The following is a 17054-nucleotide window of genomic DNA, read 5'->3' as shown; positions in this document are numbered from 1 at the left end:
AAGTGTGTGAAGGAGTGGTATCGCAGGTCTTTCCTTCCTGCAGCCGTCAGACTTTACAATAGAAACTGCTCCAAGTAGGCGGTACAATAATCTGCATAACATTCTGTGCAATAACTGAACTGAACAATTTTTTGGAAAACAATCTTTGCAATATTTCAGTACATAAGAGCCTGTAATCTGTGCAATATTTTTTGTGTAAACTGTGCAATATTTTAGGTTTGTAAATACTATTCCCGATACACCCTTTTGTATATACTTTGTGTTAACTGCATGCACTTTGTCTTTTAATATTCTATTCTGTTATTGATGCTGCTGTGAAATTCTGAATTTCCCCTCGAGGGACGAATAAAGGAATATTGAATTGAACTGAATTGAATCAAGCTCTGCAATGGCTTGATAACGAACCACTTATCTTATTATTATTGGTGAGTTTGAAATGTAAGTAATGTAATGAGTGATGTTGGCCTGTTAGCATTAGCCACAATGCTAACAGCGGCTAATGCTAATGCTAACATGAGGTCCTATGAACCTGTTGGTGCATAAGGGTTTGACTGGTGATAACAGGTTCTTGTGCTAATTTGCTAATGATTAGCATGCTAATGCTAACATGCTAACCTACAGTAAAATAATTCTTAAATACATTCTAATGGTGTTTGAGATCTTTTTAATGTGTTATGTGATATGCTAATGTTAGCTTAGCACACTCTGGCAGTAGCCCTCATGGTCCTTTCAAAATTTCCCTAGGAGAAATTGTCTAGTTCATCTATGTGTCACCCATATCTTATTACCTACAGTATATCAGTATATTAAAGAATATTACAGAGAAAATACATTTTGACTCCAATTGGGGAAGACACAACTTCATTCTCATCTCTCTGGAACAAAGCTCAGAAAATGTCAAATATTTCCTCCCTGAAAAGAAAGCAGATTTTTACACGTCAAGAGTTCTCTAGTAATGTATACACAATAAATGTCAGATATTACAGATATTACATGGGACATTAGAGCAAAACTCCTGCCTCAAGTACATAGCCAGATGACTGACTGTTGTCTAGGACAGACATGCTCACCCTTTCCCTATGATTACCCAACTATAAATGCAGACTGGATTGCTTAGAGCACTGTTGTACACTTGTATTCGAATTGTGGTACACTGTATATACGGATGGTTGCAGTTCAGCATGTTGTGCAAGTGGCTTCTTCACATTGTGCTTCTAGAATTCCCCTGTCAGATGGAAAACTTGCTTTTGCAAGACTCATCCAATACACTATAAAGGATCTAGGACTGGGCCACGCCATTCAGATTCATTGCTTGTTAATGTGGCTCTATTAATAATTTTATTTGACTCATAATTCATAATGACAGTTCTGATTTGCAGACTGAACAGTCTGGTTTTAAGCACTTTGATGGTTGGCTGATGAACTGGTGATGTAGTAAAGATTCTGGTGATGGAAGTCCTCGGCCATCTCAACCAGGTTTCAGCCTGTCAAAAATACCTCGGTCTCAAATTTTACACCACTGATTTGCAGAGATACTGAGAAGGTAGTCATGAAGCACAGTAGTTTTATATCAACTATCTTAGCCGGCCATTGCATTTGTAACTGGAGTCATAACAATTAAAATTCATTCAAAATATTTTAGGTCAAACAATATTGCTGCACAATGCCATATGTCTATATATGTTTCATGAAAACGTTACTCTGCAGAAATCAGTTTTACTTAACATTATTCTTGAGCTCATGGTCATTGTACACCTTGGAAAACACTTCTTGCTGTTAGTTTTGTTACTTCATATTCTGGGTGCACTTTTAGTAGTGTTATAGGTCATTTCTGATTTTTAATTTCTGATTAAAACTCCAGAAATAACATACTTACAGCTGAGCTTGTATCAAAGGAATGAACATCTGCACTGAAAGCTGTACTTCACTGTATACTTAATCGCTTACATGGGCTTTCATTGCATAAGGACCATCATATAATTTTCATTATTATTCAAGGATAAGGGTCATTCCATATCAAATCAATAGCAATTTTTTTTAACTGTATGTACATGCTATTTGACAAAAAAAAAAAAAAAAAAAAAAAGTGAAATGTTTTCACTGAATTTTGGAATTTGCCTTGTTAAAGTGTCATGATGTGGTAAATAAATGGCTCTTGGAGTTACAATTTCAGCAAAAATATTTAACATAACTAACAACAATTGTTTTTTGGTGTCAAATAATGATTGATGTCAGTCTGTCTGTCCATCTACCCACCTACCACTTTAGTCCAGAGCAACATACCGGAGCAGTAACTACTGGGTAGACAGTAAAATTTGATAGATATTTCCAGATTCACCAGAATGATCATATTTTGCTTTTCTCCTTGACTTTTTCTTTTTGAGACATTGCAAAGAAAAATTTGTTAGTTTGCCAAGTCCCTGACCTTTCCTCTAATTTACTGTACGTTTGAATAAAAGAAATTTACAAATCTAATGGACAGGTTGCATTTATGTTCCCCAGACTCAAACCCTTTCCATTTTATACACTTTCTGAACTTTCCTCTACGTCCAGCCTCAAGCCAACAGGTCATCTTTGTACATTAGATTATAGGATCATCACATATCTGGGAGATTAGATGTTAAGAACATTCTTATTGAATTAACCCCTTTGGTTTTAATGACCTCATGGCCTTTCCCAATGAGCTAAAACACACCAAATGTTACATTATACCCCTACTTTTGGTAAGGCTTTAAACTCTGAAAATCTTTCATTGTGTTGTTTATTCTTTCTGTGACCGTTGCAGCTGCTCGGGACCATAGAGTCTTAGTCTTGCTTGTCTTTTATTAGGAATTGTTGCCACTAAACAGGTGCCATTTTCAGGGGCCAGTTCAATATTTAGCAGTAACTGTGGAGTAAGATCATTCAAATGAAAGTATGCCATTGGATAAGGTGAACAAATCCACACAGCAGACGAGATCCTTTGTTGCTGCATGCTGGTTTAGTTGGTGTCTCCGAGAATTGCCAGTATGGAGCTGGCCTGTGAGGCAAGTTTACTGCTGCTATGATCTGTCAGTTTACTGAGGCTTTCCTTCATATTCACAGAGTTCAACTGCTCCTTCATTATACCTAGAGGATGGAAAGAAGATGGGAGAATTGTGAGATAAATTTAACTAGTAGTGGAGGTAAATATGAGCAGACAAGATATATTCAGGCCCAGTGTATTCTCTGAACATCTCTGTGCATGAATGTCACTGTTGGAGGCATGAGTCGATTGTGTGTTTTGTGTAACTTTTCCACCTGTCTTTTAAAATGGGAAACATAAAATGAGCTACTAAAAGAGAAGAAAAAGAAACAGGATTTAATGCATTAGTGCAGCTGGCTATAGGAAGACCCAATGTCTCAAAACTCTTGTAACATGTCTTCCTAAACTGGAAGTGGCACACAGCTCAGACTTCATAGCTGACTACTGAAGTTGCTCAAATGACTGAAAATGCAGTCCTTCTAATGATCACTAGATGCCAGCTCCAAAGAGACATCGACTGTACTGAAATCTGTGTAAAAAGTTGCAACTTCTTTCTCAAGATACAAACAGAAATTTTGGTGTCTCAGTAGTTCATCTCAATACCTCCATATTTGTGGTCAAGAGGATGATGGCTGCTGGTGGAACCAAAGCACCTTAATGCATTTTTTCTAGTCATTTGGCACACATGTTTGGGCCACTGTGGTGCTGGAAAAAAAAGTCCAGGTGTGTTGTTTCTAAAATAAATGCTGATAGACAAAGAGAGGGGACTTAAAGTCCAAGCTGTTAGCAAGATGAAAAATCTGCAATGATTCATCCTCGTGAAGTCACTTGACTTCATCATTGTGCCCTACCTGCTGTGTGACCACAAGTATTCTTTGATAACCTGTGACTCTGGACTGGAGGCTGAAGGGTAAATTAACTTAATGTGCAACTACAAAGCAAAAAACACTGCATATTACACAGATGTTTTGGGCATGGATCTGGTTCCACTGACCCTCCCTTTAAAGTTTTTTTCACAGTCACCTACAACATCTTGAAATTTGCAGTGGAACAGAATTTCTGTGAATGTGTGTTGCAAAATCAAACACATACCAGAGTTGGCCAGGCTGCAGATGAGACCTAAAGCACTGAACTTGACTTCGACCACCCCTACAGGATCCTCCAACATTTTCTTCAGCATGGGCAACAACTCTGCATCACTGAATGTATCCCTCATAGACTCTGTAGTGTTCATACACACCCACAAACACACAACATGAACATGAATGGAAATGCATGCATTTCTAAATGACAGCAGTTGAACATGCAACCCATTGGGTGTTATACATGTTTAATATTGTTTATTTTTTGTCCTGGGCCAATGAAAAAACCCTGGTTCGTTTGAGGTTTAAAAACAGTTTGCAAATTAGTGGATATTGCATAGGATTGCAAAAACTGTTGCAAGCAATGTAGAGCACATTAACAGTTAAAGCTGTTTTCCTCTGACATGAGGAGACTATGGAGTAACAACATGGCCCATATTTATCAATCATCTCAGAGTGGTAAAATCAGGACTAATTGGCCAGCAGTTCTCAGAGGGATGCATATTTTGGTGCCACTTCTTTGGTATTTAGAGGACAGACATGTGCATACTTCTCGACCTTGCTGTGAGTTCACATATAGTTCCAGTCAAACTTTGTAAGCAAAATTCTGAAATATATGATAAATTCAGGGCCAGAACTCTTCAAAATTGCTTTACCAATGTCAATGGCAGATGCTATTGCCAAGGAAACCAGGGCCTCGTTCTGCATGATGACATGTTCGCTTGTTGCCATGGAGATAAGGTGGCGAACCCCAGCTGCTTTGACTACAGCACTGACAACTTCCTGTCAAAGAGAGGAAATCAGCCCATTACAGATATTCAGTGTGTGAGCATATATGTATATTGTTGTCAGTGTTGGACAAGTTTTTTTCAATATGTAATATATTACATATTACTAATTACATTACAACTATCACTGTTATAGCCTCTGCATAACCTGGTCCCTATGACAATGTTAGCTTACCTTATGATTGGTTTTGACAGAAATTTAGCTGACAAGCAAAAGATCCATTTTCCTGCTTGCGTGCCTCAGGCAACACCTTTGTTCTCATTTCAGTCTAAGCAGCTCTGTCTGCACCAGCTCCATGCAGGCATCACATTTCAGCTGTGTGTCATGGGTGTAACAGCGACCCCTTGTGTTTATTTATGCTTCAAGTCTGTTTACCGTGGGGTTGATGCCTAATCCAAAGTCACTATAATAATGATACATATAATTATTTACATTTTGCAACTGAGACAGAGCAGAGTGTGCTGCTCTGTGGACAGAGACAGCAATGCACAGACATACACATACTTCTTTTGAACCAAGTTGCTGAAAGTTGGAGGCATAGTAAGTGCCCAGTTTTCCCATCATGCTGTGTTGGAAGGAGTAGTTTTGCTACCCACTGAACACTTAACAGCTTGTAACCTGTAATGTCATATATTAATTGTAATAATATTACTAGAATCTTATCAGTAACTCATTATATTTCTTTGTTACTTCAAAGTGCAAAAAGGTTATTACTGTAGCGTGCTACTTTTGTAATGTGTAATCCCCAACACTGACTGTCACTCCAACAGACTGGGTATGAATCCCAAGGAGAAAGAACTTGTAACTTTTAGTTCAAACTTCTGGTAACTTTCAGAGAATAAATGGACTCACGGGGCTGCGGCTATGTCTGATGAGGGCAGCCAATAGGCGACTGGCTTCTCCTCTGACTCCTGCATGGTCTTTGGCTTCACACCACTCCATGACCCGAGCCAGCAGCACAGCATCTCTCCCCAACACCAAGGCTGCCTCCTCTGACACATACAGCATAGCAGTGAAAAAGAAAATACATTTACAGAACATTAACAGGAAAGGTGTAAAACGGCCACATGTTGTCACTGAGTTGTACTGGGGAAAAAAAATATACATTTGAGAAATGTTAATGAGGATGGTACTTGAGGAAATATTTTAGAATCAAATGGATTTATGCCCCTGCAAAAACAGTTTGCACTGGACAAATGCCTCTGGGAACTTGTAATGGGCATTTTTCATAACTTTCTGGCATTTTACAGACTAAATAATTTATTGATTAAGCTAAGGCTAAGGCAAGGAGAGTCATAGACAGTTAAAGGGTTCATATCTTGGCAATCTGCCCATGAAATGTTCACTATTCCTTGTGGATTCGAGATTACAAGTAAGTACTAATATTAAATACTGCATGCAGTTAGTTTCATGCATGCTTTACTGCTTACTTAACACTTCTGCTCACCTTGTCCATCCACCATCATGCGTAGTGTACCCAGCAGTTTGAACTGAACTGGTGGCATGTCAGAGCGCAGCAGGGTCTTTATCCTCTCAGTCACACCGTCCTCCAGCATCCGCACTTTGTTGGTGGCTGGAAGACAAAGGCATCATACTGATGCACTTCCCATTTGTCTCCATGTTAGTGGTGTCTGTGTTTGCTTGTATGGCTCTATATGGTTTATAAGGGCAAAACACATATGGGCACATTTTAGCACCCATGTCATTTAATCAGTACCAGGAATGGCCAGGTTTCTGAGCGCGCTCAGTCCAGCATGTTGAACAGACACATCTCCTTCGTCGACATGTTGCTCCAACAAGGTCAGGATGTGAGGAACCACACCGAGGTCCAGCATTTTCACACAGTTACTGTCTGACAAAAACACAGCAGACCAACAAAGATACCTTCAAAACCAGATCCATGTATTACAACATTACATAAATTACTTCAAGGTGTAGACATGTAAATGTTCAATTTCATTAGCACAACCAGTTGATGAACAGAGAGCCTGAAGCCCCTGGAGTTACTTGCATTGCCTAGTTAGTGATCCAGAAAGAAAGCATGGTTGATGTCAGTGGGAAAACCTCCTTTGCGGTCTGAAATGAAGACATTTCTCCTACAAGCAGTTAGGGACTCCATACATAATATCACTTATTCCAAAGTGTGTCTTAGTGGTGACATCATATGAAGATATTTAGTCTGCACAGCGGTGGTCCTGGCTAGTTTTATGCCCTGGTCGAACCATCCCTGAGGATCTAATAACCATGCTTGAAAAATCCCTGAAGAAAGCTGAAGGAAAAAAAAAAAAGGCTACTCTATGGAGCATAAAAAAAAGGATTCCTGCAGTAAACATTTTTGTATTTTGTAATACATACGAGTTTTGTTTTGCATCATCCTATTAATACCATCTGAACTGTTCCAGTCATGATACATATCAAATGATCACATGCCAGTTTTGCATGTAGAGAAACAGCAGATAATTAACAAACTGAATTCAGTGCTCAGACTGTAGCAGATTTTTCAACCCGGGTCTTTCACCCTGTTTCTGGCATTAACATTAACAATAGGCATAAAGTGCAATCTAAAACTTGACTTTTCTAGCCTTCTTTGATGCAAAATCATCAATTACATCATCATACAAAATCTGTTGTGCAACTGTATGATTGATGCTGATGATGGCAAGTCCAGAGAGACGCTCCTGTAACATAGTGGACCTCAAGTACGTTTTAATAAGCTTCAACTTGGAAAAACTCCTCTCTGCTTATAGAAAACTGCATACATTTATCTTTTGCCCGTTTCTCCTCTTCTTCTTTTCTTCTTTTTCTGAACTGGGCACCTGATGACTTCTTTGGTCTTTTACTTTGATCCATGATGAAGATGAAGACTCGACATCATTACCTTTTGCATTACCTTTTGCTAACACCACCTGTCCGCCCGTCAAACAACCGGAGTCATGTGATGTAAACAAATTCACGTAGATGCATGCGCAGTTTTTTTTGTTTGTTTGTTTGTTTGTTTTTTACATTTTTCACATAGCCCAGTTAATTACATGAGGCATATGGGTCTATATTAATTTTCTGAATGAAATGCAATTTATTTGGAAGCAGTTTGTGTTGTGTGCCCTGGGATCATCAGTCTACAGTATCCCTCGCCCCCCTCCCCCTTGCTTTGATCCAACCTCTGCAGCCGCAAGTTGATCCGCCGCCCCCCTCCCCCTTGCCTCTTCTGACACACACTATCTGTATGACTCTCAGCAGCAAGATGACGTGACAACAACTCCACTAACTTGACATGGAAATGAGCGGTAGTCTCTAGAAAACTGGTGAGTTTTGGTTTGTCTTCTTTTTTCTTTTTTTTTTTGAGGGTGCATAGATTGCGCCCTGTGCGGTTGCCCACATTGCTCATAGCAAAAACCGGCCCTGAGTCCGCAATATTTATTTGGCCAATTGGGAGCATTAAAAACAAGTTCTAAACACAGCACTGAAATATACATACAGTATATCTTGTAAGTTGATATGGCGTGCATTGTTAGCAAACTTAATTCCATATCTAGCATACACTGAGCAAGACTAGGATTCATTCAGTGTTTGTGTCCACCCAATGAATGTATGTCCTGTATTCACTATTTTATCTCAGTTTTTACACTTTTGACAACTCCTGAGGGAAATTTCTTCCTCTGCGTCTCTGTGTCTGTATGTTGTTTAGTGATGAGCAGGTAGTGTATAGTGGGTCTACCAGAGCTATTCATTGAAAAGATCAGCCTTCTGTGAATGACTGTGAATGATGTGATTTGACAGCAGTGAGACAGAACCAAAACAATAAAGCCAAGGGATGGCAAATATCAAAACAATGAGCTGAAGAAAGCCAGAAAGCTTTCTAGAGCTGGATAAATTGCAGAGTTGGTGATAACTCCCTCTGGTTTCATCTCTGTGAGTGACACCTTAACATTACACAGTCATTTGATCTATTCATATAATGAAAATACTGTTTATAGCTGCTATGAAGAGAAGTACTGTATTTAGGTGAATTTGCTTTATTGACAAATGTCAATCATCGAAAGGCAAGTAATCTCTTCAGGAACCTAAGGGTGATGTCACAGAGATTTCTTTACAGTCTACGTTCTTTTCTAACAAATATCTCACCGTTCCTGGCGAAGTTGGCGATGGCCAGCGCTCCGGACAGCTGCAGCTGGGTGTTGGGGCTCTGCAGCCAGGACAGAACATCCTGATACACCAGACCTGATCCCTCACCAAAACACTTCTGCATAGACTCATCTGACACACCCACACACACCCACACCCACCCATACACACACACACACACACACACACACACACACACACACACACACACACACACACACACACACACACACACACACACACACACACACACACACACACACACACACACACACACACACACACACACACACATCACGTGAGGTTTACATCACTTTAGGGCAGTGATTCTCAACTGGTGGGTTGTGACCCAAAAGTCACGGACCCATTTTCAGTGTGTCAGGGGCCTTTGCCCCTTTGAAGGGTATTTTTTTATGCCACGGAGTACTGTCTTTTTCCCTTGATTTGGGGCGTGGCTTGTCATTAAGGGCTGATGGTAGGTCCTAAAGCCAGACCAGTTGAGAAGCACTGCATTAAGAGACATTACACACACTTACATCCATTTCCTGGAGACTTAACATAGCCACCACTTTCCTAACCCTAACGCTAAACTAAATCTAACCTTACCCTGACCTTAATCTAACCCCTAACCTTAAGCCAAGTCTTCACCCGAAAATCTAATGATTTACATCACCAGGACTTGCATTGTGTCCCCATAAGGAAGGTGAGTCCCCATTTATGTCAACACAACATCAGTAATACATGGCCACACCTACACACACATGCACACACACACTTTCACTCTCTCACTTTTAAACAAGACAATTACAATACAAACAGCACATTATTTCTTCCAACAACCATTGCTGACCTTACCACCCCTGTTTAATACTATGCTGTGATATAAAGATGATTTGCTGCATGTTATAGAGGTAAACAAATCACAAACAACACTGGTGCAACATTGTCAGAGATTTCTGCATTTAGACACACAGCATACAGAGACATAATGGTGTGTCCTCTGCCTGTGACACTGCCGCTCAGCAAGGTCACACTATCTAGATAATTAAAACTGAAAGGTGCTGTTATACTTTAAACTACCTGCTCAACTGCTTGTTATGTCATGGCTAGCCCTCTCCCTCTGTGCTATTATATATCTTCTTCTTTACCTTTGTTTAGATTACAGTTGGATAGGCAGCACCACAGTCTGAGCACAATGATAGAGGACAAGACAACAGTCAATAAACTCAGGCCTAAGATGAGATGCACACTAAATTGCATGCACAAATTCTTCTGATTACCCTAATTATCCGACCTGTCACACCAAATTCAGCACATTCAGTTTGGAGTGCGGGACAGTTTCTGAGATTAAACAGAAAGTCTGACAGGCTGACTGCGGTGAAAGACAGACACAAAGAATAACAAAACAAAATAAATGGATACTTACACTGACACAAAGTAGTTTCTTTATACAAAAACACATTCAGAGATGTCCCACAAGTTTGCATTTGCATAACTCACCTCCTAAAAGCAGGGACACTATGAGGTTGGAGGCGATTTTGATGCTGCAGAGGTCGTGGGGGTCAGATCCTCCCTGCAGACCCCGAATCATCTCTGATAAAGCCTCCGGTACTTCTGACTCTGCAAACTGCAGCTTCAGCATATCTGGTGGTACAGCACAACTTGGTAAGCTTTACTATAGATGATTTCATTGATTTATTTTACCATTATTACAGCACTGTCTTCCAATACAATTCCAAAACCTACATCCCTATGAAAGAAAAGAAAAACAAAGGTTTTGACTATCATCTCTCTGTCTCTTAGTTTATGATGATGCAACCACAGTTGGTGTATGGTTCGATCGTCTGGAACTAGTCTCATCATAGGAGCTATTTGGCCATAGTTCATTCTGTGTACTCTCTGATTGTATAGTGATTCTGGTCGTGGCTGAATTGTCCATTCTCCTTTAAATCCCCTTCTTTGCTTACTCTAATCAGACACAAACAGCCTTGCAGCTGCACTGTGACCAGTGATTGCCTTTGATTTATTATTAAAGAAAAGTTGCCATAAATATGATTCTAGCTTTTTGTGTCGTGTTACTGAAAAGCGCTGGCTACTCCTTGTTAACTGATGAGAAAACAGATGTTTCATTGTTTTAATTTGAGTTATACTTAGTGAAAAATGTTTAATCTCCTGTTTTTTTTTATTCTTTTGGGTTTTTTTTCTTGGCTGCATTTGAGAAATGTGTATAGATGTGTTTATATATTTTGATAAAATCATAGACGATTCAGTGATTTTTGGTCAAAAGACTGTCTGCAGTCCACTGCCAGATGGAATCACTGTCTTTGCTGATGAAGCATAGTCACATTTTATGGTAATTACGTGCTGGTGATCAGTGACCATTATCAGTTCTTTTTATGTAACAGCTCTCTTACCTCTGATAATTTGAATTTCGCATTATTTTACTTAGCACTGGACAACTGGGAAATCCTCTACTGGGTTATTATGTATGTGTCATGCCGTGCCCCAGTCTTTTCCCTTGCGATTCCTTATATTTTTCTGTTTTCAGCGTCTCCTGTCTGTCTCTCTGTCTCCCTCTCTGCCAGTGTGTCTATGTAAGACAGGTGTGCCGAAGCTAGAGCAGCTGCATCCCATCCTTTAATCAAGCCTTATTCAAAGACTCAGCTCCAGGACTGTGCAGAGACCTTTGGAGGGGCAGGTGCTCTAAGTTAAAAGGGGGCACATGGAGCACGAATTTGAAATACCATACAGAAACATAACTTGCAATATAACCGTTTGAATGGTAGCAACTCATATTCATAAAGAATGTAACATGGAATCACAACATACCATATCATTGTCCACACCTCATATATCTGTTAGAAGGCAGTGCAAAGCAAAATTAGTCTCTGTTTTACCTGATGGGGTACATTAAACAGCTTCTGTTGAGGGGGTTGGTGAGGAGGCTGCTGCTGCTGATATGACATTTCATACCTTTTCAAAAATTGTACTGTATAGCCACAAATTTAATCCATTCATAATCTTCCCTTTATTATTCCTAATAAAGTAAAAAATAATTAAATGATATAGAAATCATATATTTAAATATTTTTGTGCTTTTATTCAGTTTGACTATCCATTTGCACAAGACAGCAAGGTTCTAAAAGTTATATAATTTGTATGCATATAATATTTAATTTGTGTGTAAATGTTAGAAACAAACAAGTACTGATATGTTTAAATGAGAGGTTGAGAAAATCAAAATTAAATTTTTTCTATTATTGTTATATTTATACTGTAATAGTCCAAAATTATGTGAATATGCATATTGCATAGTTTTAGTAAAATAACATAGTCTATGCCTCATTGCCTCTGGAAACACAAGAAAAAAACAGCTTGACAGTAAAATAACACGATATCTATCTAATGCACTTTGCCCATGACAAGAGAAACATACAGAAACAAACAAACAAACAAACAAAAAAGCCTCGCACACACTGTGTGTGGTTAACTAGCGGTTATAGCTTGTGAGAGGTGTGTCTGCAGAGTTGGATGACACACAGAGGATGCTCATTGCTCACTTCACTGCGTCAGTCATCTTGCAAGAATACACCGTGCACAAGCGATTATGCTGCAAAACCTATTCACCGGACCAGCTGTTTACTCCCTCGGGTCGTCTTTGGTTTCTCGAGACTAGCAGTGGCCGTCTCCTGCAGCTCAGCGATTAGCAGCAGGGCACGTCAGGGCAGCGACGGCAGAGTGAGGGCACGTTGTGGATCATGTGACCAAAATTCAAGTACATGATCCAAAAATCATAGAAATTTCTAACACTTCCATAAAGCAGTCCTGATCAGTAATTTACAATCTATTTATAATTAGCATGTTCTTTGGAAGGCTGAGGCTGGTCTGACTTGTCCAAATCATCCTTTGTTCATGGACTGTAAGCTATTCCATCTGGTCATTTAGGGTTCCAGCTGTAAGGACTAAAGACTTGGCTGTAGACTGAATTTCTCATATGGGAGACACAAATGGGGAAATCTCTGATGGCTCATCATAAAGCCTAACTTTCTTAAACAAATCATGAGAGATTTAAAAATGGATCTAGGATGAATATTTAGTCATGCTTAATGAAACCAGAGATTCATCAGTAAGTCCTCCCTTTCTAGCCTCCTTGCTGAGGCACACTGCAGGTCTTACCACTCTCGCCCAGCGAGCTCAGTATTTCCAGGATGACATGTCGGCGTTCAGCATCTGGTGCCCGTTTCAGCTGAAATGTCAGTACGTCTGCCACATCCAGCTCTGCCAGAGCATCCCGCGCAGAGTCTGCAAACACAGGGGTCTATAACTATAGACAGTGTTGGTGGTAACTAATTATCCTGACAGCCAGTTTGAGCCATCACACATCTGACCTCTACAGCTAATTCCACACAACAGTTTTTTAAAACGATGAATTTGCCCTCTCATTGTGAGAAGGGTTTCACTTTAGACATTTTATATTCCACAAAGAAATGAGTTGGGGAAGCACCAAAGCATGACTTCAGTCTGTATTTGTTCATTCTTCACACTGATTTCTCTTATCACTGTAGACAAGCAGTTTAAAAATGACACAGTATCAGAAGTTGTGTGTCAGCATTCACTGTACATTGGTACCTGTGAGCAATTTAGAGTATGTTTTATTTCACTGATGAAAGAAACCCAGTAGAGCATATGTTGAACATGTAAACACAACACAGAATTAAAAGGGCAACCCTGTAGCTGTGAAGAAAACATCTAAATACTGAAATAATGTGATTTAAAGCTCAGCTAATTAATAATCAATTACTATGATAAATACAATTATTAAATAATCACCCATGTCAGCCAGGTTACAGAGGGCCAGCAGGCAGACATTGACCAGGGGGTCATTCTCTGGATACTCCCTTATTATGCACAGCAGTCTGGGGATTACACCGCTCTGGATTAACTGGTCCTGTTGGTATGCTGGGTGAGTGGTCAGACAGAGAGAATGGCAGTGATCAAGAATAAAGTGACACATATAAAAACAGCATTTTATTAATGTGTCATTTGTTTTTAACTTTGTATTTGGCGTGTATGTATTTGTGTCTCAAAGGACTTAAACTTTAAGGTCATTGTTTCATTTCAACATTGTGTCTCACTGGTTTACTGTCATAATCAAATGAACAATACTGAAATTTTTTTTTTACTGAAGACTGATTATCTGTCTCTCTATCTCTGTAGCCAACCAACATACAGTTGTCAAAGCAGATGCGTCCGATGGCCCTGCCGGTATTCAGCAGCATCTCCTGGTTATTGCTGTTCAGATGGGGAACCAGAACTTTCACCAGGCCTGCCTCAATGCACGGCTCCCTGACTGCAGCTACAACACACACAAACAAGGATAAAATTTTACTTCTTGAACTCTATTCCTTTGAACCACTGTAATGAATATGACCACACCCAGCAGTGATGTAACTTGATACTATAGAGCCATGTTATGTCACTGGAAAAAGACTATGGAAAAAACATGCAACAAGATGGCATGGAAAGCCAGATACACTGGGTGTAGTTACAGTTAGCAGTTACAGTTTCAGTTGCCATTAGCCACTAGTGTAGAATTTGAAAATATCTGACGTTGGTGCCCAGCAGGATATTAAAAAAGATATAAAGATGAAAGATAATTTTATATACATACATTAAACATTTCTCTGTAATTCAGAGTGTGGCTTCTCAAAAAGGCCAACTTTTCTGTGTATAGCAATAGCACCATGAACCTTAGTCAAGGAACAAAAAAGGGACAACTATTTTTTCAATACAGTTACTTACAAAAGGCATATTATTTGTGACTTAACTGATGAAAGCATCCAGCTCATTCAAGTGCTCAGAAAAATGAAAATTTGAACATTTACAATTCCATGACAACAGGTCATAACCCATCTGTTGAGGAAAACCATGTGATATGATTTAAAGCTCTTGACCAGCTACTAAATGGACATTTTGTCAGCAATATTGAGGTTGTAAAGTGCTGTGATGATAGGAGAAAGCCCCAATGGCCAGTGATGTAGTGGGTGGTGCCTGAAGAAGTGGGTATACTCTATATTTATGCCTTTTTGTTTTGAAGCGACCTGTCCAGCAAAGGATAGATGGCCTGTTTAATTAACACTGACATGTAGAACTACTTTTGCATATTTGCATCACCCAAAAATGTGCCAGTAGTATTTGCACATTGTCACTTAACTTCTGCTGCTTGACTTCAGGGAGCAACGATCATTATGAAATTAACATTAACCACAGAAAGATGGGGGGGCAGCAACAGATCTATGAGCAGGAGTGTGAAATGAGCTACTGTTAGCTGAGCTGCTGGCTAGTAGCACTGACATAGCATTGTTTTTTCTGAGAGTAGATTGTTGTTTGAGTTGTTTGCTTCATATTTGCTTCACTTCCTTCTTTCTGTCATTAATTTAATTACTGACTTTGTGACCCAACAGGACAAGCAGATAGACCACAGACCACATTTATTTTCCTAGGATGGCATTGGCAATGTATGACCCGCCCTACTCTGCCTCTGGTTAGCTTACCCTGATATTCTTACCCAACCAACCAACAACAAGTAGCCAATCAGAGGCAGAGTAAGGTGGGTCATGCCTTTGCCATCCTAGGGGATTATCAGAGGGGATTTGTAAGTGGGTTATGCAATGCCTACTGAAAGATAAGTGGGTATACACTGTATACCTGCGTATACGCTGTATTCCTGCGTATACCCTGTATATTCTACATAATATTTTTTCTGCTGTATTTTATTATTTGTAGCAGAAACTAATCTTATCTTGTTTTATATTTTCCAAAAAACACAACAACTGATCTCAACTACAGCATATCCTACCTTCACGGGCCATCTCTGCAACTACCAGAGCCACCTGGCAGTTCAGGTTGCTTTTACCACGCAGGGCCTGAGCTAGTGTGGGTAGAATCCCACTTCTTGCAATCTCAACAGCAGCATCTTTCTCTGTGGGCACACAAATTCATTTTTTTAGAATCAAAACAATGGCAGAATATCTAATCACAGAATACACAAGAAATATGTGAAGTTAGTTTTGGCTAATGTTTCTTAATTTACGCAGTATGTAATTCAGACTGAAGACTTCTAGCGTCTACTGTCACTAACATTTTTTGGTGGCCTCCTGGCCTTCTTTCCACTGCCACCATCAGTTTCACTTTAACCCAACATATGTGACAGCTGTGCCAACCTTAGCCTGAATATTCAATTTGCACACAAAATCCAGGGTAATATTTTGCACCCCTCAGACATGCACCTTCTAACATATACTGTATGTGATGGCAATTTTACATGTTGGTCATGTGTATGAAAAGGATCCGAGTTTAAAGGTTCTTCTCTTGGCATTCATTGAACCTCTAAAAACTTAGATCTGTTCATCAAAATCACATATTTAGTGTTTTCCATGAAAAAACTCCCCTCATGCCTTAAAATGGCTCAGCTGTAACTCTGCACCTTTGACTTAATTTAGTATGCATGGATGTATGAATATTCAAATACTGCACCGCTCGCCTGCTGCTGAGCATACCTGCTCACCTTCGACTCTGCTCATCAAACACACAAACCTCTACTTATTTTCTGTTCTGCTAGCTACTGTAGCAAAACATAATACGGGCAGGGGTGCACTTGACTGGTACACAGGTATGCATGCATGCATGAAAGAAATCAGGAATGCATAACATCAGCAACTGAATTGGGTCTGGGTTATAGAATGGACAATGTTGAAGTGGGATCACTTTGGGTGGACACTGTAAATAGTTTGCACTGTGAAGCTGTTACAATCCAGTAGATACTTATGAATACCAAAAAAAAAAAAGACAAGAAGATGACAATAACTGTTCATGGTCATCAATACACATTTCTTGTCAACACGCATTTCCTACAAATAAATGTCAAACCGAACTCGAGACGTGCTGTGGCTTGAACAATGAACACACCAAATTATGGTGCAAGATATGTCGTTCACATCCACATGTTAGGATCCACTAACTTGTCTGGTCCTAGTGTTCTCCTTTTCCCTTTTCCC

The 17054-nt window shown here is 39.6% G+C and overlaps 1 protein-coding gene across 1 annotated transcript in view; it reads right to left on the bottom strand.

Annotated features, from left to right (window-relative positions):
• Positions 1–1852: 1852 nt before the first annotated feature.
• The window catches only part of LOC139341133 (rap1 GTPase-GDP dissociation stimulator 1), a 33952-nt gene continuing 18750 nt past the window's right edge, over positions 1853–17054 (bottom strand). Inside the window, exons 3-14 of the mRNA XM_070977494.1 lie at positions 15857–15979; positions 14228–14353; positions 13828–13956; positions 13174–13299; positions 10498–10641; positions 8998–9129; positions 6593–6727; positions 6323–6448; positions 5728–5867; positions 4743–4869; positions 4097–4225; positions 1853–3108 (exon numbers count right to left, since the gene is read on the bottom strand). Coding sequence (XP_070833595.1) covers positions 2981–3108; positions 4097–4225; positions 4743–4869; positions 5728–5867; positions 6323–6448; positions 6593–6727; positions 8998–9129; positions 10498–10641; positions 13174–13299; positions 13828–13956; positions 14228–14353; positions 15857–15979 — 1565 coding nt within the window. The 3' untranslated portion in view covers positions 1853–2980. The remainder of the gene's footprint in view (positions 3109–4096; positions 4226–4742; positions 4870–5727; positions 5868–6322; positions 6449–6592; positions 6728–8997; positions 9130–10497; positions 10642–13173; positions 13300–13827; positions 13957–14227; positions 14354–15856; positions 15980–17054) is intronic.

This window comes from Chaetodon trifascialis, chromosome 13, assembly GCF_039877785.1.
Source record: "Chaetodon trifascialis isolate fChaTrf1 chromosome 13, fChaTrf1.hap1, whole genome shotgun sequence".
NCBI classification, from domain to species: Eukaryota; Metazoa; Chordata; class Actinopteri; order Chaetodontiformes; family Chaetodontidae; genus Chaetodon; species Chaetodon trifascialis.
Note: the sequence above shows the minus strand (reverse complement) of the source record. Positions and strands in the feature narration are given on the sequence as shown.